The sequence below is a fragment of the Zonotrichia leucophrys genome, chromosome 7, assembly GCF_028769735.1.
Source record: "Zonotrichia leucophrys gambelii isolate GWCS_2022_RI chromosome 7, RI_Zleu_2.0, whole genome shotgun sequence".
Taxonomy (NCBI): Eukaryota; Metazoa; Chordata; class Aves; order Passeriformes; family Passerellidae; genus Zonotrichia; species Zonotrichia leucophrys.
The window spans coordinates 17,725,250-17,753,039 of NC_088177.1; the positions used below are offsets into that span (position 1 = coordinate 17,725,250).

At 40.2% G+C, this 27,790-nt stretch overlaps 1 protein-coding gene across 3 annotated transcripts; it reads right to left on the minus strand.

Annotated features, from left to right (window-relative positions):
* Positions 1–3,923: 3,923 nt before the first annotated feature.
* Positions 3,924–27,626, minus strand: SF3B1 (splicing factor 3b subunit 1). Of its 3 annotated transcripts, XM_064717952.1 has the most exons (25): positions 27,497–27,626; positions 21,586–21,752; positions 19,489–19,590; positions 18,688–18,802; positions 16,774–16,853; positions 15,463–15,630; positions 15,076–15,310; positions 14,081–14,293; positions 13,562–13,683; positions 12,733–12,930; positions 12,540–12,641; positions 11,062–11,241; positions 10,483–10,569; positions 10,085–10,355; positions 9,663–9,808; positions 9,429–9,575; positions 9,182–9,307; positions 8,567–8,788; positions 8,134–8,316; positions 7,930–8,041; positions 7,722–7,842; positions 7,314–7,445; positions 6,186–6,458; positions 5,499–5,715; positions 3,924–4,555 (listed from the first exon to the last, which is right to left on the minus strand). In XM_064717952.1, exons 1-25 carry the CDS (start codon positions 27,522–27,524, stop codon positions 4,397–4,399), a joined length of 3,906 nt encoding a protein of 1,301 aa, XP_064574022.1. In that variant the 5' UTR covers positions 27,525–27,626; the 3' UTR covers positions 3,924–4,396. The 3 variants fall into 3 exon arrangements, 2 of the variants coding, with proteins under 2 accessions (XP_064574022.1, XP_064574023.1); XM_064717953.1 differs by lacking the exons at positions 18,688–18,802; positions 19,489–19,590; positions 21,586–21,752; positions 27,497–27,626 and adding an exon at positions 17,167–17,302; XR_010440960.1 differs by lacking the exons at positions 3,924–4,555; positions 5,499–5,715; positions 6,186–6,458; ... (14 more) ...; positions 14,081–14,293; positions 15,076–15,310 and adding an exon at positions 17,167–17,222 and having other exon boundaries at positions 15,570–15,630.
* Positions 27,627–27,790: the final 164 nt, after the last annotated feature.

The window sequence follows — 27,790 nt, forward strand, 5'->3', positions numbered from 1 at the left end:
CACAACAGTCATTGCACCAAAAGGTTTAAGTGGTCTTAAGTGACAAACTTGTAAAAAATAACAGAATAGAAACTTGTGCCATGTAATCTCTGGGCATCACACGGCTGTAAAATCGATAAGGAAAACCCTCTGGTTTAGTTTGCCTGTGAAGCCAGTAAACAGAAGTTATGCCAGTTGATAATAAACATTCCTAATGATTCCTGGCATTTATTGTTATGATCATTCTCTTTATTACAACCATACCAAGCTCCAAGCTCTTCTGTAACATGTCAGAAGCTACTTCACAATCAACCATTTTTCAGAGCGGAATTACTTCATTGACAAGAACAAAATATTGGGAGTTTGGCTAAAAACTGAGGACTCTTACATGCAATTTTACTTTAAAATGATCACATTCATACTTGGCTCACAATTCTTTGAAATTCTCTCAAAAAATCTCAAAACTTTATTCTAGGCATGAAATTCCTGTTCTTGTGAAAACAACTGCCATTCCTTAAGCCATCTCAGGATCTCTGAAAAAAGGTGAATTAAACTTGACCTTATGTCTGTAACAACAACCTGCAAAATACTTTCAGGGTTACTTGCATAACTTTATTTATGAATCTGAATTTGTTAACTCTGCCTCAAGCAGCAGCTCAGGTTGGAAGCTCTGCTGGGCCTGGAAATAAGCCTTGCAGTGTTCCCTCTGGAGGTACACAGAAAAGACCATCACAGAAAATGCAGCACTTCAGTAATCTGGCATCCCATTCCCTTGTCTGGACACAACACTGTGACAAATTCAATCTGACTCCTAAAATGATTTCACTGTAAGATCAAGAAGTTGAATGTAAAAAGCCACTGAACAGGCTCCATCTCCACTTTGCTTGGCAGAGGAAGAGCCCTGTAGCTCAGGCTGGGCAAGAAAGACCAGACTATATTTGCACACTGCACTCCGTAGTATTTTCCAAAACAATTAAAATTTGGCAGCTGTGTTTTTCCAGACCCCCTGGATCTGGCCCAGCATGAGGAGCAGAATCAGTGAGACTTTTCCAGCAGTGAGTGATTCCCCACACATCCAGGAACTGCTGCAGTTGCAAGGGCAACCAGGAGGGCAGGATTTCTCTTCAGTGCTCTCACTGCCACCACTGCTGCTGTGCCAAGACGAGGTGAAAGCAAGTCTGACACAGGGGTAAGAGTGCAGCTCTCAGGGCAGCAAATGAGGTGGGAGATGCAGGTTAGAGAGATCCATGGATAAATGAGGTACAAGCAAAATGGGTACAAATGAATCAGAACAGTGGCAATGAAGGAAGTGCATGTGTGTGAAATTAGAACAGAAGACACAGAAGTGTAAGCAATAAAATGCAACTAAAACCAAACATAAAATTGAGGACACTTTAGATCCTTATTTTCAGCTGCTCTCAGAAAGAAGTTTGGACAAACCAAAAAAATTTTCCCAAACTTTTAAGATTAGCATACCTTAAGGGACAACTGCTGGCCTTGGCTAATTTTAGCTCCATCAGCTCAGGCTGTAAAGGGGCATGGCATCCTTTCATAGAGAAGTTTAGACTGTAAGAAGTGTAGGTATATAGAACCAATGCATCCTTTTTTCCATTAAAAAGGACAAATGAAAACAATTTGATTAAATCAGAACCCACATTAAGTGCAAAATATAATACTCTAAACTAGGAAGAGCCCAAAGAAGTATGGCTTACATTCTCTTAATTCACTGTCCCTACCTAACTGCGTAATTGTAATTAATTAAAAAAAAATAATTAAAAAAAAAAATCACATACTTTTTTATTTTCTTATAGGTGCCTCCACCTCTTTCTGGATGCTGGATGAGCCTGTTCAGGATGATCAACTGTCAGTGAAGCTTCTGTCCATAGAGCCTCTTTTGCAATTCACTGAGAAAGCTAGGAGCTCTAGTAAATCCAGAAAGGGGGTTAGAGGACAGCTGGAAAGGAACTTGGTTCCCTTTAAAAGAAAACCTAATTAAGGAAATAGAGGGATTATCTGTTTGTTATTTGTATATATCAAATATCACACTAATTCTGTGACTACGTTAACTGCTCACTTGCCAAGCCATGGAATGTCTCCCATTTTATAAACAAGTAGCAAAACAGCTGATGTTTTGTTCACTTAGCCTGTTTTTCTGCATCAATGGCACAATTAATTATCCATTAAAGGAATTTGAACAGTAGTGATCCAAATCTTTCCATTCATTTAAACTCCTTGGTCTTTGCTGTCTAGAACCAGAAGCCTGCAGGTGAACACCAGCCACCACCTCAGAGTAAAACTTTCCCATTCATTAATGACTTGAGTTTGTACTGGAAAATAAACATATTTGTCTACACAGACAGATGTTGTATCTAGGTAGTTATTTATTTCCCCCAAATTTCCTCCTTAATCTTCCTGTGCTGAATAAAACTCAATGTGCTTGCTAAACAACAAAAGCAAAATCCTTTACAAGCTGCTGCAGGCTCCCAGAAAATCCCACCAGTCTATGATCCAGAGATGGCCTCTTTAGGTAAGAGTTCCACAGATCCACAAAGTCTCAAGGATAAAAATGCTTCCTGATGACTCTGCATATCAAGAGCTGCACTTAAATACTGCAATATTCAATATTTCAAACCTGACTTCATACCAGATACTTGGGATAGCAAAACACCCAAACATGAACATCAGTTTCATGTACGATTCTGTTTCATCACACAGTTCTCCTTCCCTTTTCTGTCTTCCTGAGGAAACAAGGGAAACATTGCACCTTCCTCAAAAAGATTTATGAAAGCATTTGAGATTTAAAAGTGATGAGCTTCAAAAATACAAAAATGGTAACAATTTGAAGCTGCTCTCCACTTTGAGAAAATTTTTACAATTTCACTTCTTATTTCTAAGAATAATGAATTTGCTGAAGCATATCTAGAAGTCAGGATCCATCATCTATTCCTACCTGTTTCAGAGCTCTCTTTTGGCTCATCTCTCAAAACTCAGTGCTTTTTTCCAGCCCTTCTCCCTCTCTACTGGCACTTGCTTGGTTCTGTCTTGCAAAACTTCTGAAGCAAGGAAGATGGCAGGCTATCTGTAATACAAACAATACTATTCAGTGACAAAGCACTAAAAATAGACTAGAGTGCACCTTATTGTCAGAGGAAACAGTTCAGCAATAAAGCAATAAAGACTTCAACAAGTTGCAGCTTGTTTTTACCTAAGTTTTAGGTAAAACCAGCTGTTGAAAAATACTTTTCCCCTTTCCTAAGTAGCAGTGGCACCTTTATTAACAAAAGGGCCCCAAGTTGCTTTTGTGCCATCCCAAACCCCTAATAAAAAAATTAGACCTGAAAGGGTCAAATTTTCTATATGCTGAACAGTTAAAGACTCTCACATTTATGTGAGACAGAGACAAGTCAGGTAACACCACTGCCCTGAACTTGTAAGATGGAAATGAATCACTGAAGTCAAGCACTCACAGAACAAGGTGTCTGATAGCCAGCTACTGCCTCCTGTTACCTTACAAACATGGTATCATGTACACTACTAACAAAGTCATTTATCCTTGGGTTTTAGGTGCTTTACTGATAGCAAAACCTTTTTCTTTGTAGTACACACACAAAAGGCAAAAAGCAAATGAGAAAATAGAATGCTTTTCTTAGAAACTGCCTCATCTGAGGTGCTGGGGACTTAACTTTCCTAGCTCTTTAATTGAATTACAGCACAGCCTGTAAATATATCAATGCACATAATTTTCACAACTGGTTTTACAAATGCAATTTACAATAAAACTGCTAACTTCTGAAAATTTAACAAGCCATGTCCACCAGGATACTCCAAATGAAGCAGTAACAAGAAGAAATTAAATACTTTTTCCATGAAAATAAACTGATGCTACTACAACCATCAGCCAGGCTACAGCTACATTATTGCATGACAAAGATACACACATTAACTACAGTTGGTACATTTTTCTTATTTATTCAAAAGCTAGTGGATGACAAAAAGGGTTAAAATGTTTTATACCACCTATTCATTACATAAACAAATACTTAATCCAAAGGGACTTATTTTACAAGCCCCTCTGTCCAAAAACCACACACAAATTAGTTTTTATACACAAATGTTTATTTCTCAAATAAACTTCCCCTTTAAACACAAGGAATGAAATCTAAATCTTCATAAAGATGGATCCAAAACAAAATCCCTCCAGTACTTTGTAATTACTGTTTTGTTGGTCACTACTGGCTTTAACTGTTTAACATCAAAAAACGAGGACATATTTAAAAAATCATGCTACTGGATACCTAGCTCTGCCTCTGACCAGCTCTACGCTGATCTCCAAAATTTTAAAATTTTACATCATGAAATCCGAAGCATTTAACTGAACAACAGCTGTGCATTAAACACAAACAACTGAACAAGAAGATTATAAGATGTAATCAAGTTCATAACGAATATAGGTGTTCTTGTCATCATTATAGATTCTTGGGTAATGTGCTATCAGAGCATCCTGTGAGCCAATGTAGATTGAATTGTAGATCTTCCAATAAACATCTCTGACTTTTCTGGCAGGGTGAAACAAACCCTAGAAAACAGAACAGAACAAAATGTAATAAAAGCTTGCAGTTCCAATGTTGCTTTATTGAATTTAATCAAGTGTTGCAAAACAAGCATTTAATAAACGGACAGAACATACAAGCTCTAGGAAAAAACATTTCTATGTACTAACAATATACAGACAGTACTTGCAGGAATATGCACTGCAAGAGACTTGCATCTTCCTACTGACCTCAGTACCTTCATGCTGAGGTCCCCACACTGCAAAAGTCTGAAATTTCCTATCTGCAAATTATTACTAAAATGCTGTCACACCTTCACTACACAGACCTGCATGACTTCAATCCTTGCTCCCCACTGTTAGGTGAGTTTTAATTCCATAGCCAACACAGCCACTGTCACATGCTGTGACACAAAGTAACACAGAAAAGGAGTCTTCAGATTTTACCACCCCATTTACAGAAGGTGAACTGCCCAGTGTTGCTCTAGCAGTACCAAGTCTAATCAAAGCACTGTTTATAGTGCTGCACTCTTGTAAACATCTCACTTTTTCTCTTGGCTAACAACAAATCACGACTATTAATCCTATCCTCTCATTTATCTGATTACTTGTCGTAACCCCTCCCACAGCTAATTTATTCCCCAGTCATTAGTTCACATCCTCAAAATTTGAGATCCTTCCAGTTAAGAAATCGAAGTGCCAGGCTATTTTAGTCAACTGATATTCTAAGTTACCTGCTCTTTCTACACAAGTTCTGTGATGTAATCAGCTATCTCCCTATACCAGACCCTCGTATACTGCCTATTTCCACTATTCAAGTCCTTGGCACAGAGTATTTGTTTAAAAAATAGTTTGGAGACAAAAAGCCCATTTTTCCTTTAATGGAAATCATCTTCAGCTGACTTTTCTGTCTGGTGGAAAGAAGTCCTGCCTGACAGCTCTCTCTGCTGCCCCAGCACACAGACCATACCTGTAAGCAGTACTGTAACATCCTGCAGGGCCCAATCGCCACTCTGAGGCCCTCCAGAGCCCCCATAACTGCCTGGATGACGTGAGGAGAGGTTTCAAACACGTTGGGCCACACGTAGTTTAACAAGTGATTAAGAGAATCCTCACAGCCAAACCCATAAACACCAAGGGACATGTGCTGCACCACAGCACTGGCTGTTTGTCTGTGCACCAGATCCCTGCAAAGAGAACAATGGGAAATAATAAATGAGACTTAGAAGCAACATGACTGGACAAGCATACTGTTTCTTTTCAGTAATGCTTTTCTTGAAAGCACTAATAACACTTTCAAGTCATACTTAGTGACAGCAATGGGCAGAGTATAAAAAATGAGTAAAGTGAAAAAAGATGGGAGTTTTCTGACAAATTAATGCACTCCAATTCCACAGAAGTACCAACAACAGAAATTATCAAAAGCAGTTTCCATGTAAGAAGTCTTGACTCACTGAAGATGCTTTTATAATTTTAATCTTCAGAATTATTAGTAAAATTGGAGCAAATTGTTTGCAAATAATAGCTTACAAATTATGCTGGTCACTTAAAGTCTTCAGCAAAGAAGGACAATATGCATATCTGCTATCATTAACAATCAAGTATATTCTTAAAAAAGTCACTATGGGTAACTGTACCACAGAAGAAGTGCACTCACCTGTCCATTAAAGCATCTTCAAGCAATGGTGTAACAGCATAAATGTAATCTTTTCCCATCTCTCCAATGTATTCAAACAGGAAAGAAAGCGATTTTAACACACCATTCTGGACATTCAGTTCTGGAACTCTGTATTCATTCATGAGTGCAGGCAGCACTGTGAAGGGTGAGCATGTTTCAGCCACAATAGCAATTGCTACTGTAGTACATACTCTGTTCTGCCTTTCCTGTACTTTCAAGTTGTTTAGCAGTGTGGCCAATACATCGTGAGGTCTGGAAGAGACAACACGGACATCCATGTCAATAGACTCAGTGAGGATTTGGGAAAAATTAGTTAAGCTTCAAAAAAGTGGCAGAGAAACATGGTTTAGCCCTCATAAATAGTTTAGAGAATTAGGAAACAAACTGAACGCTAAACATGAAACACTGAACTCTAGAACAGCTAAAGGATTTATTTTCATAGCAACATTTTTAATTTGTCTAGACTCAGCTTTTTCCCTGCCCTCTGTTCTTCCACTTGTGAACTCTGGAGAGTAGCAGCACTATTACTCTGATCCCAGAGGAAATTACAGACTTGTATAAAAACAAGTATGGACAGAGATAGGTTATGTTATACATGGAGATCATTTACAGCACTCCCCTGGCTGCTTGCTCTATCTGCATTCAGCCAGTCATCAGTCTCTTACAGAACACACATAGAGGTGGCAACTGTGCCTCATTCTACAATGTGCTGACTTGGAGTATGACCTTAGTGGAAACAAACCTTTAAGAATTGATAAAACTAGTGATTCGGTGGGGGGGAGGGAAAAAAAAAGAGAGAAGATAAATTCTTTAAAGGAGTTTATGAAATAATACAAAGAGGGTGTGAATGCACACCACAGTGATTCATGAGACAACAGCTCTTACTCTCATGAATAAGATTTTAACCTTATTAGTCCACAAATTTTGTTCAGAAGTGCAATGTCCTATGTTAATCAAGAATACGTGATTGTAGTTTTCAAAATGAGTAAAACAATATCTGCACATGTAAAATGTACAGAAGTTTGAGTATTTCCCACCAGAAAACTAACAATCATCACTATATTTGGTAACTGTGTGAAGAAGTGGACAAGCATAAAACCAACTTACCCAATAGCTTTTGCAATATAACCAAAAGTGTTCACTGTGGCTCTTCTGATGGCTTTCTTGTGAGCTTTTAATAACTCAAGCAGTTCAAAGCAGATCCTCATCCATTCTCTTGCAGAAACATACTCTGCACCTCTGAGAGAGAATAAAGTGAGTAACCTCTTCAGTGATGCTAGAGATTTTGACATAAAGCCACAAACTGTAGCACCTATTCATTTGCTATCCATAGAGCTAAGCTTAACCATTTCCTTTATTAGGTAATTCAACAGTGTGCCTGCTAAATATTTCAAGTTTTGGGCACAACTTCAGAAATATCAAGAGATATGACAAGTACCCAGAAGCCAAAGTTGAGTTTCTGCTACAGTAACTGCCCACAAAGAAGGTTAGCTATTTTAACATTACTCAGCCTACCTGTCTGCAATACGCCCAACAAGATCAATACAGTTTTCCTGTACTTTCTCATGTCTGTTCTTCAAAATAGGTGTCAACCGTGGCAGCAGGTCTTTGATTGGTGGTGTCATCTTGTGCATACCTATTGAATTCAAAGAGGCACATTTAGTTTTACAGTGGTTTTTCTATTTTGCTCTTGAAGAGACAAGTAATCAAGACAAAAACATACCTATAACATTCACAATAGCCTTAAGCGCTCCAAGTATGCTGCCCAGTACTTCAGGATATTCTTCACCCAGGTACTCATACAAAACAACACCCAAGTGTCCCATCAGTTTTTCCTATAACCAAGCAAAAAGAGTTAGAAGGTCATTTTCCCATCCCCTCTCATTACTATGAGCTGCCAGAGCAAATCTGGAAGAGAAGTCCATACCTCTTGACAAGTCTTCATGACAACTGCAGTACGAGAGATCAGGTCAGCAGCCTGCTGCCTGACTTTGGCTGATTTGTTGTTCAAACGCCACAAAACTGTACCACAGATCTGTGGCAAGTAGGGTTTCACCCTTTTGCCCAGAGCATTAACCACTGTGCCAAAACCATTCAGCATCACAGAATCCTGAGGGAAAAAAACAATAAAGGACAATCAGACAAACAGCATCACTGCATTTTACCTAAACTTGCCATAATCTAAAATTGCTTTTAAAACGCTAACACATTCCAGAGATTGTTTCTGGATTTCACTGATTAGAGCACTGACATCTAAGAAGGGATTCTAAAAATCTAACTCAGAAGCACACATTTCACATAACTAACAGCAAGATGGCTTACAATTCCAGGGAATGGAACACTCCAACCCTAGGCCTTACCTCTGTGGTCTGTTCCTGGAAGGCGTACAAAATACCATCAATGAGCTGTTCTTCCAGTTTGTGATCGATGTCTGCTGCCCCCAGATTTCCCATGATCTTCTCAATTGTTTCCATGACCATCTTTCTGTACTGCTCAGCCTCATCTTTCAGATCATCCACAATTCTAGAAATAATTTCTGCTGCTCCAACTTTATTTGCCAGCTCCACAGTCGTATCAACCAACTGAAATACAGAAATGTTAAATAGGCATTGAAATTACACTTAAAAGTAGTTAAAATCTATTGTCTACATCTTGAAAATAATTTCCCTAGTCTGAAGAAACAGATTAAGTCCACTACAAAAAACTAGTTTTAGCTTCAGAAATCATCTAGTGTTTCTAAGAACATAAATTAGGTGAACCACCCCACTTTGCAAGTGATGAAGACATTCACAGCTGTAAAATGTCATGATAACCCCCTAAATACCTGAAAATCTTCTTAGCTACATAACTTCTAAATTGCTAGTAAAAACAAAAATCAAGTTTCAGGACAGACAAAAAAGTATTTAGCCTGAATGAACATTCTAAGTTTCTTCTACTGTAAATAATTTTCCAGCTAAAAAAACCACCAAAATTACCTGTCTGTAATTTCTTCTGTCCAGTGCCATTCTGTGCTGCCAGAAATGTTTGAAGAAGGGTGGCAAGATTTCTGTTTTAATGTAGTTTGCTTCAACACCATCTGTACCACAACACTGCTTTACCACCTGACAGGAAATAAAAATCCAACAATTTCAATCTGGTGTAGGGTGTGGGTTATTTTTGCTTTTGTTTGGAATTTTTTTAATACATATTCAGTATCAATGCAAAACTATCATTGTGACATACCTTTAACACAATTTTTTTCATCTCTTCATCAGGAGACTGGAACTCTCTGATAAGAATCAGCATGACTTCTCTGGTGTAGTAGTTTGCATACTCAGCATCCATGAGTGGAATCAAGTAACCAATGGCCTTCAAGAACGCAGCCAAACCCTATTGAAATGCAAAATATGTCTCTAATAAGTTACAGCAGGAACACATCCATTTCAGTTCAAACTAAAGAAAGTATTTTGGATTTACCTTTCCTCTGTGTTGACGTATACCCTTCCACAAGGGCTTCAGGACAGAGTCAAATGACTCAATACCATAGGGAGTGGCTGCCTCAGCCAAAGCAGCAATGGCCAAAGCGCTGATGGTGCGAACCTTCTGCTGCTCATCCACCAGCCCTGCAAGAGATCAGCCTTTAGCACCGCTTCTTGTACTCGTGCCTTAAGTTCAAATTAGCAACAACAGAGCAGCAGTGTAAAAGGGATTAACTTATTTGCAGGAATACTGAACAATTATTTGTCTTTATTCACCTTTCAGAGTCAGCTGAAATGTTTCTCAGTGTCACAGCAACAACAAAACCAGGATCTTACTGTCACTGTGCCTTATTGAGATATAAAAACTTCCAGATAGAAAGTGGGGAAAAAAAAAACTTTGTCTGGGAAAGCAGAACTTACCATGCTCAATAATTTCAACCAAGCTCCTGAGATGAGGCAGGATAGCGCAACCCATAAGAATAGCAATCTGCTGTACAATCTTGATGCCAGTGTGCCTGGCCTGCCAGGATTTTTTGCTTTTACAGACAGCTTTCAGGAAGGGTAACAGAGAAGGGATGCCCAGAGCAGATGCAACAACAGCAAAGGCTCGAGCTGTTGTATTTCTGACATACTCATCCATGTTATCGATATCAGGTCGCATTGTGGAGATCATTGTTGCCAAACCTGCAGCCTGCAGGACAAAACACAAAACATGCCAGTTGGATTTATGAACAGCACAGCTAATTGTTCTGCCATGCCTATAAACATGCAGGTATATGTAAGCTAACTCAGTGCTTTAATAAAGGATGCTGCTTTACCTTAGCCAAGTTTGAAATAATTTCTCTGCCTTCCACTCTAGCATAGTAGTCTTCATCAATCAGCAGTGGTTCAATGACGACAAGGATCTAAAAAAGATAAACAAATTAATATTTCCTTTTATTAATACTTATTATACTATTTCTATTACTATATTAATATTACAGTATTATTCTATTAATACTTATTATACTATTACTATTTCATGAAACAGAGATGATTCCATTAATTCAAGCTTAAAGCCTTACAATGATCAGAAAAAATTAAATCTATTGCATTGTTTTTTACAGTTCTTAAGTCTCTTAAGGATGTAGCCTGGAGACACTACCTAGATCAGGTAAGGTCCTTCCCACCTCCAAATATGCATATATCATATTTACATCATGCCTCAATACTGTACAACCTACACTCCAATCATACCATAAAAACTTTCAAGTTTGGTTAAAGAAACATGAAAGTGAAATATGTCTAAAAAAAGTGGTATCATCCTCTTCTCATATGCACATAAAATGCAGTAAATGCAAATCAGAGATGAAATGGCAAAATGCAAATCAGAGATGAAACAGCAAGCTGCAACAGACCTTGTGTACGTATGGTCGGACCAAGTCATCCAATTTGTACAGAATTCTGTCGATGACTTTGACAAGCAAGTGCCGCTCCTGATCTTCGAGTGTTGGAGACATCAGCAGGGGCAGGATCTGATTGAACAGCGGCCCCGCTCCGAATTCCCGAGCTTTATCGGTAATTTGCCGCAGCGCAGCCTGAACAAAACCAGAACACCTGCCAGTTAAACTAAGGAAGCAACACTGAACAATCATAAAACAGGTACAACCAAGTTAACATTTAACTGATGCATCCACAGACTTCCAAGTATCTGCCCCAAGCACCACAAAACTATTTCACGCATTTTTAAGTTGATCTGTTAAAATACAATTGTGTGGTGACAAACACTGTGTTGTCAGTGCCCAGGTGTTCAGTTTTCAAGAGAAGCATACTTGTGAGCTGATACTGGTTCCCCTTGGAAAACAGCTTCACAGCCCTTGTTTGCATCCAGGCAGCTTGGGGCTTGGTCAGTTTAGAGCATTTGCAGAAAAGACTGCTATTATGCTGCCTAGTGCTTAAGGCCAAAACTTAAAGAAGAGCTACACTAAGCAGCTAATTTAAGTGAAAGACGCAAAATCCAGAAAGTTACAAAGCCGTGTAAGCAAAACACACTATAAAATCAGTTTCTCATAATTGTAAAAAGAGCAAAAATTATACAAGGCCTACACCATTTAGTGACTGACATTACTGTCAAAAAAAGCAGCAGTACTAAATTACACTCAATAACAAAAAGCCACACAGATATAGAAGAGGAAGAACAAAAGCACTGAACAGAGTGTCCTGTTCTGGCTGAAACTGATTTTCTCTACAGCCCCTAATATGGGGCTGTGTTCTGGATTTGTGCTGGAACCAGTGCTGATACCACAGGGATGTTTAGTTACTGCCAAGCAGGGCTTACACAGAGTCAGGGCCTTTTCGCCCTCTGACCCCACCCTACCATTGAGAAGGCAGATTGGCACAGGAAATTGGGAGGGGACACAGCCAGGACAGCTGGCCCAAACTGCCCAAAGGGATGCTCTACATCTATGGCACCAGGCTCAGCATACAAGCCAGCTGGAAAGCCGGCCAAGAGTCGCTGCTAGGGGACTGCATAGGCATCACTTGGGTTGGTGGTGAACAAGTGTTTTCCATCTGCATAACTTGTTTCCTTGGGGTTTATTTATCCTTTTTTTTTCTGTTATTTTCCTTTACTATTATTTCTTGTTATCTCAGTACACAAGTTTTCTCACTTTTACTCTTCTGATTCTCTCCTTCATCCTACTACGGGAAGCAAGGGGAGAAGCAAATAGCTGTGTGGGGCTTAGTTAACAGTTGGGTTTAAATCACAATAGATAGCAAAGCTTACAAAATTATCTTCAAGAGAATCCCATGGATGGACAACTAAAGCTAAACCTGAAAACAAACACCAATTTTTGAAAAATTGGATTGCATAAATGTATCTGGCAATTCATCTTACCTTTCGCATGGGAGGCGTGCCATTCTTTATTTTCAGAAGTAATTTCATTATTTTTCTCTCTTTCTGTTCCTCAGGACTCAGAGTCGATTCATCAACATCAACCTGCAAATAATTCCAGACAAATAAATGGGCATTGCTATATAATCAAAAGAGAGCAGTGAAGTTCAATCAGCATGAGTGAAATCTCCTTTACCAGCAGCTTGTCGAAGTACTGGATATCATCTGGTTTCAGGAAGGGCAGGTTGCCCGATGGCTGGTCATTGACACTCTTCATGGTGCGGTCCTCGGTCTGCATGTGGAACCCCGTCATACCCCCCAGGGGCGTGGGAGTGGCTGTGAGCTTCCGAGCAGGGGTACGGATGGGCACGTAACCTGCTGGGGGTGGCAGAACCTGAGAAGGAAAGACAAAATTCATTTTAATTGCAACAGATATGAAAAGAAGAACCCATCAAACACAAAACGTTGAAGCTTGAAGTTGTAGCTTTCACTTTATTTTTCTGAGGATTTGTGTGTTACTGCATACAACAGGTCCCATGTTCACAGCAATACAAACTCACCCTGAGAGCGTGTATTTGCACTTATCCTGTACTGCCAACGATTCAGAAGAAAACTCACTCCCATTGCTGAGAACTGGGATAATAAACTGTGAAATGTCCAAGGATTAAAGAAGTACTTCAATAACTGAATCAACATAGTATTCTTGCTGTCTCAGTAATTGTGACCCTCTTCCATGTTTGTTTCTATCAGTTTCACAGTTTCTATTTGTTTCAGTTTCTATCAGCCCATACAAAGTACATTTCTGTCCCTGACAAGCACTTCCAGCACTGAGAAGCACAGTAGTGATTTGCCTGTGAGATCACCTTTAGACACCCCTTTCTAAGGGATTTATACTAAGTCAAACAAGTGTGTACAATCAACACGTAATGTGAAACATTCTGCTTCTGGGGAAAAAAAAACCAGTAATCCCTGGTAGGAAAAAAACTTCATCATGGTCTGCTGTTATTTTAATCCAGATTAATTACCTTATATCCTTCAGGAAACATAGCATCCAATTCCTCATCAGAAAGTGGTCTGTTTCTCTCATCAATTTCCCTCTCCCAGCGCCAAGCCTGCAGCTGTTCAGGAGTCATGCTCATGATGTGACCTATATTCAAATTTTAAAAAAATAAGTATTTTTAAAAAATCCTTTTGTATGCAGAAGCAGATGACTTGTTTACTTAACTTTTTAATACTCTCGAGTCAAAGTTTCCATAGCACCTGAACTCTGTAGCCAAATAAGATGTCAAACTTTTACAGAGCCTTTCATCATGTTTTATCAACTAAACTGAACAGCAATATGTAAGCAGCATTAGCCTCAATTCCTCTCCAGAAATGAGTTGCCCTGGGCATTGCCACAAAAATAGTACACTGAGCATACACTGACTGCTTTCATACAGGCAGGAGGGCATGCTGGGCAGAAGTCTGTTTCAAAAGACAACACAAAAGGAAATTCTTCATTCCCACAACACAAAGAGAAGCCTTGGACAAGGGACTGAGCTCACCTGGTGTAGGGGTTGCCATGTTCATAGCTGGGGTCCCAATGGGTGTTTTGCCAGGTGTCAGAACAGGAGTGCTGCCGCCCATCTGGCTCGCAGGCGTTTCATCCCAGCGGGATTTCCTTTTGCTCGCTCCTGGGGTCGGTGTCTCACCAATGGAGTCACCGCCTCTGTCTGTACGAGGTGTCTCAGCCCAGCCACTGCCATGGCCCGGAGTATCTACGGAAAAGCAAACCAGATCTTCTCAGAAAGCTGACCAGTATATATTCCAACTATACTATCAATATTCAAATCCATTTTCAGTATCAAATTAACAGCAGGCTAAAAGTAAAGACTTTGCTGAATATTGAAATAAATACTTTGCTGAATATTCAAAAAACCTAGGCTTTACACTAAAAAGATCTAACAGAGAAATTTGTTTTACGAGAAAAGTGTCATCTTCTTACTGAACCTTAGCATAAAAAGTCTTAAAAAAACAAGAACTACTCAGATATTCTAGGAATTGAGCAGAGTACTCCATGTACTCCCTTGATAGAAGCATTATAAAAAGCAGGTAACAAGTGTTTCACTGTTCTCTGACACCAGAGTCAAATTCAAATTAGGCAGGTGAGATGCTTCTCTAACTTGTTTTAATAACAACCTTTTAAAAAACCCCATAACAATTAAAAAACAACACACAAACATATTATGAAAAGTAATTTGATGTGTGTTTTTTCACTGTGTCCTTTATACACTAAAAACCCCACCTGCAACAGTCATTAGCTATGACAAAACTGTTGTTCCATATTGGAGCTGAGATACTTTCATGGATGCCACTCAGGCACAGGCAGAACCCGATGCTGAGAACTCAGACAATAACAATTCCCCACACCAACCACTAGATGTCAGAATGTAATTACTTTTTGCCTGGATTCTGAACTCACTGCTTACGTAAGGTGAAAAAACCCAGCACAATGAACCATTCCAAACTTATGATGCACCTCCCAGTTTGCCATAAATACCTCTTTCTGTTTTGGGGGTTTCATCCCAGCGATTTTTGCGTGCACTGGAAGTGGCACCCCCATGGCCCGGCGTTGCGTGCCCAGGCGTGTCCCGGCCGGGCGTTGCAGCTCCTGCTGGGGTATGGCTGGGAGTGGGATCCCAGATCTTGGAGCCTGGGGTGGCACCTGGAGTTTCGCTTCCCTTTGCACGGCCTGGGGTTTCATCCCATCGCAGGGATGGGGTGTGCCCTGGAGTCTGCACGAGACAAAACCAAAAGTGTGAGTATCTCATCCTGTACAGTAAAACATTGCTAGCTGTTCTTAAGTACAGTAAGAAACTTCTGACACTCAAGAGGATAAGCACTGATTATGCCTTCTGTAGACAGTTGATGAGCACTAGGTCATTACCTCTGCTTGATCCCAACTGGACAATTTCTTAGGTGTAGCACCAGGAGTCTGATCAGCTGTCTGATCCCAACGCCGTTTGCGTTTTGAAGGTGGCTGAGAAGCGGCTCCATTGACGACTTTAAGCTCTCCAGCTTTAGCTTTTTCAGCTAGTTGTTGCCTAATTTCCCTCTGTTCAAGAGCACAAAAACAAAAACGTAAGAATTTTTCAAATTATACCTTTAAAAGAGCTTTTTCAATATCTTTTTATGATTTTTTTGAGGTTTTGCTCAAATAACCTGCAGTTAGCCACTGCTTTATTTCAAGGTCACTCTTTTTCCAAATTCTTCTATAGTGCCAAGGGAGCTGTATTTGAGGGGCTGTTTTTAAATTAATTTTTCAATAAAAGCCATTCTTACAGCAAATGCACAGGGAATTTTTGAAGCTATCAGTTTCTGTCACCGATAGGTATATGCCTTAAGACCATTAGCCACCTGTTTCAAATAAGTACCACTTCAGTAAACTAGATGGATGACTTAGAAAATATGCTCACAGGAGCTACATCCCATGACATGAAAAAGCCCTGAAATTCTTATTTTAAATCTTGAGATGATACTGCTGAAACAGCACACTAACAGAGACTGTCTTGCACTTATCAGTGGATCCATAAGCAGTAAGACTGCCAAAATTATGAAATAATTCCTCACTTAAGATAAATCAATGTTAGAAGTCACTGGAACTACAAGGTCTTGTTCCAATTAGCAAGATGGTACTGGAGGTATTAGACAAGAAATCTGTTTATATTATCAATATCTTTTTAACTATTAAATAAATTTTAAAGCATGTTTTTGGGTTTTCTCCTTTTTTTTGATATTTAAAACCAAATGGCAATCTTATACCCGATCTCAGTACTGCAGGGCTGTTGTAGGCACTTCATCAAAAGCCTTTTAAAATCACCCTGTCTACCTATACATAGAGCTCACAAAAACAAACATCTCTCACACTGAGTAATTCTCAGTTAGCTTTTCTCTCTCCTCTGAAAGATAATAATAAACAAGAGAAAGTCCAAGATTTTTTTTTAAAAAATCCAGATTAAAATGTATTGAGACTATTTTTCCCTGCATTGCTTAAGTATCACACAGAACGGATGTTTTTTTAGAACTTCCATCTTTAAATTCTATTGACTTCCAACATATGAAGAATGTGATTTTCCAAAGAAAGGGGCTTTTAAGTCAAGACAAAGTCAAGAGAATTTACGCTCCCACTTTTGGAACACGCTTTCAAAGGCTGTAACATGAAACTCAGCCCACGTGGAAAACCCTCCCCTCCACGCACCTCTTCTTTTGTTAAATGCTGTTCACGCATAACATCCATGTATGTTCTGGCATTCATTTTAGGGTCTGGAGTCTTCCCTCCTGCAGAAGAGAACAGCAACAGGAATGGAGCACAATGAGTACAGGATAAGCAGAAACTATGGACTTCTACTGTCCTGCTCTAGTATTATATTATTCCATGATCATTTAATTTTACTTTTTGATCGAAATTTTTTAAAATTACATGTATCTTACGTTTATTCAGTTTGCTGATCAATTTAACCTGTTTGAACACAAACATAACTACTGCAGTTTCAAACAAATATTTTAAAGCCGATAAAAATGATAAAATGACAACACAGTTAAGAGTCTTCAGAAGTGATGGGTTCCTGGGTTGCTAATCCGGAATACGTACACTTTCGTGCCTTTGTCTCCATCAGCAGTTCTGACTTCAAGCAGCAGAATAGAAGCCTAGAAAATTATCTCTTTACCATTAGTAACACTTTGGAAAGATATTTATCATCAAAACATTACCTTGTGTAAGCTGTTAAATCCTACTTGTTATCTGACTATAAATAACTATTGCATACCTAAGTAATGTTTAAATTGTTTTATCATAAAGACCCATTTATAAGTTTGACAAATCTGGACATGTCTCACACACCTTCTAGTGTCATATTGTAACAGGGCTTCATTCAAAATAAAAATAAAACAAAATAAAAAACCCCAAAATACTGTTTGATGACACTTTCCCCCTCTTCTCTTCTCAAGGGACACTTGTGATTGGGATCTGAATGCAATACAGTACATACACCACCACAACAATACTCACAGGTAATGGGTTTTGTACACCATATGTTACTTTATGCTCTGTATCTTGCATTAACTGAGTTTTTAAATATATTAAAAGAAGCCCAACTTTATAGAAATGAGACTTGTCAAGAAAAACACTTTTCTTTAAGAAAAATGTGCCGATTTGCTATACAAGTGGTATAGCTATTATACTTTAGGGAAAAAAATAAACTTCTTAAACATTTCTATGCTGAAGATCACTGCCCAATTGGCTGTGTCTTTCTGACACTAGCTTTGATAGGACTTTCCTTTGGAATACTTTTTCACCATAATCTACACAGGATGTGTTGAACTGCACCCTTAAGAATGCAGACAGGACTGGCATATAGCAGTACTGCTGTAGGAAAGAAATTAAGGACAGTTAGTATGGGCCTGTGAATTCTGACAATACATGTTTATATCAATTACAATTAAGCAAGTAAAATAATTAATATCCCTACTAATTCATGCAGGCTGAAATTCTCATTTGTAAAACCTGCAAAATAGCTACTAATTTTAAGCCAACAGGCACCTTATTGCCACACGTGAAACTCACTCACCTGAAGAAAACTTCAGACCCACTAACACCCCTTCTCCTGACTTGCATTCTAAAATTATCAGAACAGACTTGAACTATTAACAGTATCAAAGTCTTATATATGCTTTTGCTTCTTTTAGCTATACCACCTAAAGTTTACATAGGATGGTAAGAATTAGGTGCTCTACTAGCATTTCAAAAGCAGTAACCCTGTAAGTCTATAACTTGGAATGAAAACTATCAAGGTACTGAATGAATCTGAGCACTCAATACACAAGTTGTTCAAAGTACAACGCACAACCCAAAACGAAATGAAAAGAGAAACCTTTAACCCTTTGTGTTTCTATGGCAATGGCTCATTGACAAGTTTCTTGTCCTTCTACCTGGAAAGAAAACTCGTATTATAAAGATGAAGAATATGGCATCTAAATTTTCAACCAAATCTCTATGAAAAGGGGATGTTTAAAACAAAACTAAGTTTATAAGCATGCCAACAGAAATCAAAGGGCTAAAGACAATTAAAGACAAAAATTTCATACAGGGTATAGAAAAGCCAAAATAAATTACCATCTGCAAAAGGATCGAGACGCTCAGGGGAAATTATCATCATCCGCCTGTGCTTTTTGTACTCATCTTCCCGATCTGCAATCTTTTGAGGACGGTGCTCTGCAAAAGGATCATACTAAAAACCAAGAGAGCCTGTTAGTCACAGATCTATGAAAATCAATATGAAAACTGTCAGGTACTGTATGTCAGGTACTGTATTCATTTTAAGTATTATTAAAGAGACTTAAATTATTTTTTGCCTCCACTATGCAGGAAATGTCAAAACACTATACTAACTTAAATTTTACTTCCATAACTAGAATTTCAGTTTTTTAAACACAGAACTTCTTATGAAACCATTTCTGATAAAAATTTGGTATTTTAAGAGTTTATTCACTTGTTACCAAAGCATTTCATGCTGCTGACCTTTCCCCTTCTTTCTGCAGGGTGACTTAATACTACTTCTTGTGCTTTTAAATTTTACAGAAAAATACTTCAGCAATGTAAAACTCAGGTGATTACATTTTCCTTTAAAAATGATACGTATAAAGGATATTAAGTTTCCCAGTTATTTTAATTTAACAAAGTATTGGATTTTAATTTTTTAAAATGTTGATAGTTTAGTTTCTATATTCATGTTGGCTTTACATGCACAAGTGCCAATCTTTATAACCCTGTGGAATTTAACAAGCTTGCAGCAACATTTAGAAAGCACAGCTCTTTACACAGATCTTTTACTTCCAGCAAACAAAACCTGTTATTAACACTTGTTTTCCTCAGTGCTTACAAGACTATTTTACTGTGCCCTCAATTACAACGTACCTGTTCAGTAGATTGTGGTATGTCATTAAGCAATGCCACTGGAGCATGGTATCCTGGCTTCTTCTGGCCAAGCAGACTTGTGGAAGGGTAGTCATCATCATCCTGTCAGTAAAGACATGGTGAATTGGTCATGCTGGTATTATATTTAGATAAACTAACTACAAAAAAACATGCTGTGGTCATAGAAAAGATGAAAATGGACAAGTAGAACTGCTAATTCAAAATTTTAGCAAGCTTTCTCATATAGATTTTCTTATTCACAAACTGGTGAATCAGATAAACCTGCCTATATCACTAAGAAGGCTCAAGTAATCTTCAATATGCTACATTTAACCAAGTATGCTATCTGCACTAATTAGACAAAAAGTCTGTATGTCATATCAGCACTACCATTAGTTAGCACCATTAGGACTAACTAGTTACCGTTAGAACCTAACTAGTTCCCTAGCTGGTGTGTGAGAACTGGGGCAGAGATATTCAAACTATTTTTCATACAAGTCAGATACATATATATGTATATATAGATATAGATATGGAAGAAGACTTAATAAAAAGGCTTCAGAAACAGCAAAATAATTCAGAGCTAGATTCATGTTAATTTATACTTAATCACAATGGCAATAACAAGCACTTGCCTTTGCTATTCCTTCACATCAGCAGTCAGTTTCTATTCAGTTATTCACAGCACCCCAAAAGAAAAACTGCTCATATAACTATGGAACTTTTTCAGTGAGCCCCAGAGCAATGGAAATTTTTAATAAGGCATTCTCAGAAGTCTGCAGATGACACAAGTACATCACCAAAAAAAACCCTCAAGTATCAGCTAGTACTAAACTAAACATCTTCCTCGTTCTTAGAAATAGAATTATCTCAGTGTATGATGTAGTTGCCTCTGTACTTATGATAAGGCCTATAGATCTGACCTGCAACTGAAAATATGATCCAGTGTTTAATATTAGAAATTAACATGAGGTAATCTTACAAGTAGGATACAGAAGGAAAACACAACACAGTGAAAAAGCCAGTTCTTAAAAACAGCTCTGAAATTTGAACCAGGAATCTTAAAACAGTCACTAGAGTTTGCTGGCTGAAGTTTTAATAAATTTTTTACTGTCATTTGTAATTCTGGCAGCAGTAACAGAACAAAGTAAATTATTCCAGCCAAGGCTAACTGCAAGTACCAGGCCACAACTTTTTGCCTTCTGCTTGGGCTTACAGGGCTCTCAGAGCAAAATTCATTAAGTACAAGCCAGACTTGGAACTGTAGATCTGATAAGAAGGGCTTGGGGGCAGCTGGTGGAGGGCAGGCTGGCCATGACCCAGCCATGGGCACTCCCAGCCCAGAAAGCCAAACCTGCCCTGGGCTGCATCCAAAGCCCCGTGGGCAGCAGGGCAAGGCAAGGCAGGGGATTCTGCCCCTCTGCTCTGAGATCCCACCTGGAACCCTGCATCAGCTCTGGGGCCAGCACAGGAGGGACAGGGACCTGGTGGAGTGAGTGCAGAGGAGGCCACCAAGAGATCAGAGAAATGGAGCATCTCTCTTTTAAGGAAAGGCGAGAGAACTGGGTTTGTTCAGAATGGGGAAGAGAGGGCTTTGGGGTGACCTAAGTGCAGCCTTCCAGTAGCTGAAGGGAGCCCAGCAGAGAGCGGGACAGGGACTCCTTTATGTGAGCATGTAGTGACAGCCCAAGGGGAAATGGCTTCTAACTGAGGAGAGTAGGTTTAGATTGGATATTAGGAAAAAAATGGTTTTCTTTGAGGGTGGTGAGGCCCTGGCACAGGCTGCTCAGAGAAGCTGTGGATGCCCCACCCCTGGAAGTGTTCAGGGCCAGGTTGGAGGTTGCTTTAAGCAACCTGGTCCAGTGAAAGGTGTCCCTGCCCCTGGCAAGATGGTTGGAACAAAATTATCTTTAAGCCCCTTCCAACCCAAATTATTTCATGCTTATGTGCTTCCTACATAAGACATAACTTGGTCCACTATGGCTTTAATGGAAATTGGTTCTACTTCAAGCAACTGCTATTAAAAATTACTCAAAATCAATTCTGAAATAGCTACAATGCAAGTCCTAAACAAACAAAATAAATAAAATTACTTACATCTTCCAATTCAGTAGCTGCAATAGATGTGACATATCCAGCAAATCTGCTGTCACTGCCACCATAAATTTCTTGATCATAATATCCTGTGGAATCAAGGCCTACTCCTTGTGCTTCATCAAGAGCAGGCTTTTTTCCTTGAATTTCTCGAATTTGTGCTTCAATATCTAGGGTAAAGACAAACACACAAAGTCTTGTTACACAAACATACCAAATACAGCAGCCATGTCACTATGTACAGCAAACAGTTTTTTGCCCAACCTGAAAGATTATCATTCAAGAAATAAACATATGACATACAAAACTACAAAATCACAATTCATAAGCTGGTATTCAAAAAAAGCTCCTCCTCATGTTTTAGTATGATCCAGCAAGTGTACTTTAATTATATGGCTTAAAGCAAACTATTTAACTCACTGTTACCACATCCCATCTTCTGCCAGAGGTAGCAGAGAAGCTAATTTACACCACAGCAGTATTTCTCAACACTACACTAAAAAAACCCTTTCACAACAAATGTCATCCTCTCATTAAAAAAAGCCTTTCACAATGTTATCACCAATTTTGCTAATTTAAACAACTCTGTTCAAAAGAATTACTGCACAGGTTCTCAGAACTGAGATTTAATAAAACACTGTATTTGTTTCATTACATACTGCAAAGCTATACTATATTTGAATAAGTAAATAAAAAATCCAACTCCAATATGCCATTGGGTAACAAGTTAATAAAAAAACCCCAAAACTTAGGGACTCTGTTTTCACTTTGGAAGCTCAAATGTTATTTCCTCATCATTATTCCTGCCTGCATCACCATCTTTGAAGACTGCTATTCTTCTGGATAACAAAACACTCCTCAAATGGGACAAATGGGAGCTTTGTCATTCCTGTGCTGTATCAGGATCTGACTCTAATCAACTCTGGTGGCCATCTCTGACCCTAGAAATTCGGTACTTTCAGACAGAACATTAACTTCTTAATCCAAAAAACAAGGCATAAAATTAAACCATGCCTTCCTCCCATCTGTTGTAATGCAAGATGAAAATAAATTGCAGTAATCCAGCTATCTTCAACAAAGGCAACTGTAGTATGTTGAGGCACAGCTGTGTAAAAATTATTATTGTTTTCACGTGAATTTGGAGTTAATAGATATGGAATAACAATTATCCATACAATATAAATTCCACTAGATCAAACAATTACTTGAATGGCCAAGAAAACCCCCAAGAGTTGCATTTTATGGCTGCAGGAATATGAAGGAGCATGGCTGCAAGGAAGAATTGGATTACATTGTAATTGGACTGCAAAAGACCCTTTCAACATGAATAATTCTGGGATTCTCCCTCTCCCACCTGAAGTGCTATTGCCTGCTACCTTAACTTAAAGGGAATTTGTCAATTTACAAAAAAGCTACAGGAAATCTTGTTCACAAATATCTTGAATCCTGAGTATTCAATAATTGTTTACTACTGTTGCTCACTCCTCTTCTCATGATGAATAAACATGACATGTTTTTACCATCAAGCCATCTTGCAAAAGACACTACACAACGTTATTCAACACCTGTTAGGAAACCTGACAAAAAATAAGAATACTTTTTTCTAAAGTTAAGATTATTAGCATTATAATGCAAATTATTGGATCAGAGTTGCTTTGTTTAAAAGTTTAAAATGTCAACACTGCAAACATCAAGCCTTAACGTCACAGCTGGGTCCTTTTCTTATCACAGACTGCCACTAACCAAAAAAACCACCAAAAATACCCCAACAAACAACAACAACCAACCACAACCCCACAGTAAGCCAAATTATGATTCCTGTACAAAGGCATGTTCTCTAGAGGGGCAACTCTGCAGAGTTTTACCTGACACACTGCCATATAGCTACGAGTGAGAACAGCAGAACTAAGAGTTCACTTAGTCAGAAAGCAGCACTGCCTTCGTGTGAAGCACAGCAAACCTGGCAGCAAATCAGCAATTCCTGCACTGGTGCAGTGAGGAAACCCAGCACAAATTGTTTCTGAAGTCATTAAGAGTCCCACACACAGAAGATAGACCCTGAAGGCTTATAAGGAGAATCTTGCTCCAGCCATTTCAGGGCTTCCACTGAACTTCTGCAGCTTTCTAGAGCAGAGTAACTTCAGCCACCTCAGTGTTACAGACTCGTGAGAAGCTGAAAGTTCACAAAAGCCTCCTGAATCCAGCCTGGGGGCACCTCCTGCTGCCTGGAAAATCCTGCACAGCCCAGAACTTGGAATACATTGCTCTCCAATGTGTTAGTTGTGTGAAGCAGCAGAAAGAAACTACTTCCAAATTAGGGATCTGTCTGCTGCCCTCAGAGGCGCTTGCAGTGTCCTGTTAAGGTTGTGAGCAACCACCCTAGGGCACAGCTATAGAGCCAAGGAAACTCAATTACCCTCTCCACAGACTTTTCAGTTATTTCTGTTTGTCCCAGAGAGGAGCAGATGAAGCTCCTGATTCCCTCTGCAGCCTGGTGCACTGCAGAACTGGGGTGGAAGGGCACACCTGGAGCTTCCATCTCTGCCAAGGACATCCTAGCAGCACCGAGGGGGTGATGTGAGGGTACCACCCCACTGCTTCCCTCATTTGCAAAGGGCAGTCAGTGGGACAACAAACACCCTGCCTCTGCAGTGGCCTGGCTCAAACTCCACAGCTGTAACCACCTTCAGCATGCAGAAAGCCTATGGATCTTGCCTACAGATCTTCATCAGCTGTTCACTGACTCAACCAGAGCATACAGCTCCAGCACATAACAAACACACCAGAATTCACATGAAAAGTCCCCTGCACTGCAGGATGGGCCACAGAGATTTGCTCGTGCTTGGCCTCCCACCTCTACTATCACCAACAGCTAAGTGAAACAGCTGGGGGATTTCTGCACTGAAAGTGTCAACACAAAAATATTTTCTTATTGATGGTTCTTACCAACACTTAACATACCAAGGCCTTGTCCTCCAACATTATCTTTAAAACAGTTACATTTCATTAAGAGAGTAGAGGTGTCATTCATAATTGGCCTTCTCCTTTAAATTATATCTGTTAGCAGGGTAAGGAGCATTCTCATTTTCCTACAGCAAAATCTACTGGGTTATTTATTTTAAAAAAAAAAAAGTCTATATAGACTCAACAAACCTTACTGATAGCCCCCCCAATTTTTAATTCATCCCAGCCTCCAGGTGCCAGTTTAACTGAAGCACCTCCCAGCCCAGAAAGCCAAACGTGTCCTGACATCCAAAGCCCCGTGGGCAGCAGGGCAAGGCAAGGCAGGGGATTCTGCCCCTCTGCTCTGCTCTGAGATCCCACCTGGAACCCTGCATCCAGAACATCCTACAAAATCTGCCCTTGAACCAGGAGGCTGTAGCCACAGGCAGCCTGTTTTGGAAAGCATCACATATTTAGGTGGAAAATGCTATTTTGACATTCAAGATGTGCCAGCTAGCTTCCCTGAGCTAAGTGGCATTTCCTTTGCAAAGCTCACACCATGTTTAACAAAGCTCTTTAATAAAAAGCAAATTAAGAAAGAGTAATCACAATGCCTAAAGATACATTGTGCAAAGTAAACTACTTGTTTAATGGCTTAGTCAAGCAGGACAGAATGGAAACTTCACTCACAGAGAAACAGTAAAGGGAGTAGGAAATAGGGGTGAAAAAAAGAGGAAGGGGATAATATTCTCCTGATCATTCTTTTTCTGTATTTTACTCTATTATTTATATAATTTAGTATTTTAGCAGAAGTAGCTTTAACAAGCAGTTGATTTGAAACATACCACAAATGCTGAATATTATTGAAGTCAACACACGTAAATTTGAAGTCTCAACATCTAGCACAAAGAGAGGCTGTCTCTAACTATGTCCTCTGCTACCACACATGCAGTTCTACTCTAAACATTAAAAAATGACCCTGTGCTGAAGAGGTATTTTACAGAGTAAACAGGTTCTGTGTTTTCATGTCTTATCATATTTTTGCACATTTAGCTTGCCCTTGCATGGCTTTGTTTTTAGCTACTTTAGCACTCTTACACGTTAGATCTCTTATGTTGAAAGATCTCTGTTCTTTTCTCAGCAAGAAAAAAATTTAAACTAAAAATGACCTTCAACACTATTGAAAGCTCACACATTTATGGAGGCTTTATAAGCTGCCACTTGAAACTTCACTTTTCAGCCTCAGAGTTCCCCTTTAACTATGCAGCTGACACAAACTCCAACTCTGATGGTTCTTTCAAGCTGTATCTTGAACAATCAATAAGTATCTAACAAACAATACAAATATATTAAAATATTTTAAGATGATTTAGTAACAACTCAATTCAAAAGATTAGTGAGGAACTGAAAATGATAGGACAGAACTTGGAAGCAAAATAATCAAGCTGCTCAGCTAATGCCTCCATGCTGGGAAAGACCCTTACACAATCATACCCTGTTATATATATTTTTAATTGAACTACCCTCCCCCTTCAAACCTGTTCTGATACAGCACTAATGAAAACACATGCAACTGGAAGCATGTCAGTGTCTTCACTGAAGTCAGTGCATCATCACCATTTGCTCCAATAAATAAACAATTTCAGCTCGGGGAAAAAAAAAAAGAAAAAGAAACAACCAAACCTCAACAATTCTACTGTTTTACGACAAAAATCTCTTTAGGTAGTAGGAGAGGCAGAGCACTGTGATGGGTAATACTCACTTGGGTACTATCTCACACAACTCTTACACGTCACAGCATATAAACAAAGAAGAAGACAATTTCTGTAATTGTACCAAAATACACTAGAATTCTAAAAAAAAAAGAAATCAAATTAAATTTTTAAAAAGTAAGCACAACAGTTTAATCTTTTCTTCATCCCTAAGCTCAGATTAGGTCTGTAGTGTTAAACACTACATTAACCCCACTTCCACGGGAGATGATGGATTTCCATTTAAAAAGCTTTTTCAGTGCAAAACTGAAAAAAAAAATTAAAAAATTAGAAAAAGACAACGAATGACTGGGTGCCCTCACAGTGCACAACCACCATCCAGAGGTAGTTTGCGATCAGTGAATTACGCATATAAATTAAAACAAAACACAACAGAACACCTATCGCACACAGAAACACGAGTGAAAAACCCCGAAGCAAAAACACAGCAGCAGTGCAATTCTACAAATTCTTCGCCGGTGCCTGAAAATCCTTAAGCGCAGGGCCAGCCGCAGGCAATGCCCACAAAGAGCGCTGTGATTCCCTCTGAGAAGAGCCGGAGAGCAGCGCTCGGGGCCCGCTGGAGAAGCACAGCCCGCCTGGGACAGCGCTCGGCGGCTCCACGGCCCAGGGAGCCCCGGGAGCCGAGGGAGCCGCGTTCCTGCGCCAACAGCCGGCCGCAGGAAGTCTGTGTAAAATGGCAGCGCGAACGCTCCACACCTCACGATCCTTCCCCTCCTTCGGGGCACTTTTCTCAGCCAGCACCGCGGCGGGTCAGTCTGGGCACGGCCGCGCCGTTTTCCGGCCCCGCAGCCCTGGTTACCGAGGCCAAAGGGCTCGGCGGGGGAAGGAACGGCGGTGTCGGCGTTTCTGATGCGAAACTCGCACCGGCCCCGCGGGGTTTGCACAGCGCACCGGCCGAGGCTCGATGGGAGGAAGGGGGCCGGGAGAGGGGAGTTCAGCGACCGAGCTGCCCCGCACAGGCCTGGCCGCCACTCCGTCCCACGCCAGCACGGCGAGAGCTCCCCCTCATGCCCGTCCCCCGCCCGGCCCGGTGGTGACGAGCGCAGCCGCCATTACACACAGGCCCTGCCCGCCCGGCCCCCACTCGACGAGCCGCGCCTGGCGCTGCCCGGAGCCGGGGAGCAACACAAGCAGAGGGCGATGCCCAAGCGAGGCGCGGGCGGCCGCGGACACGGGGCCTTCCGGGCTATTTTTACCTTCGTGGGTCTTGGCGATCTTCGCCATTTTGTGCAGCGCCAACGACGCCGAGGCGGAACTGGCGCGGCCCCGCCGCTTCCGCCACACGGGGCCGCCAGAGCCCGCAACGCGCAGGCGCGGCCGCCGTCCCGCGGGCCGGGGGCCAGACCCCGCCCACCGCCTGATGGACGGTACGCTCAGCCAATGGCCGTGCGGGAAGCGGCGGGGACGCGCCCTGAGCCCGGCCCGCGGTGAGGGAACTTCCGGTGAGGGCGGTGGCAATGGAGGAGCTAAGTATGGCAAGGATTGCTGAA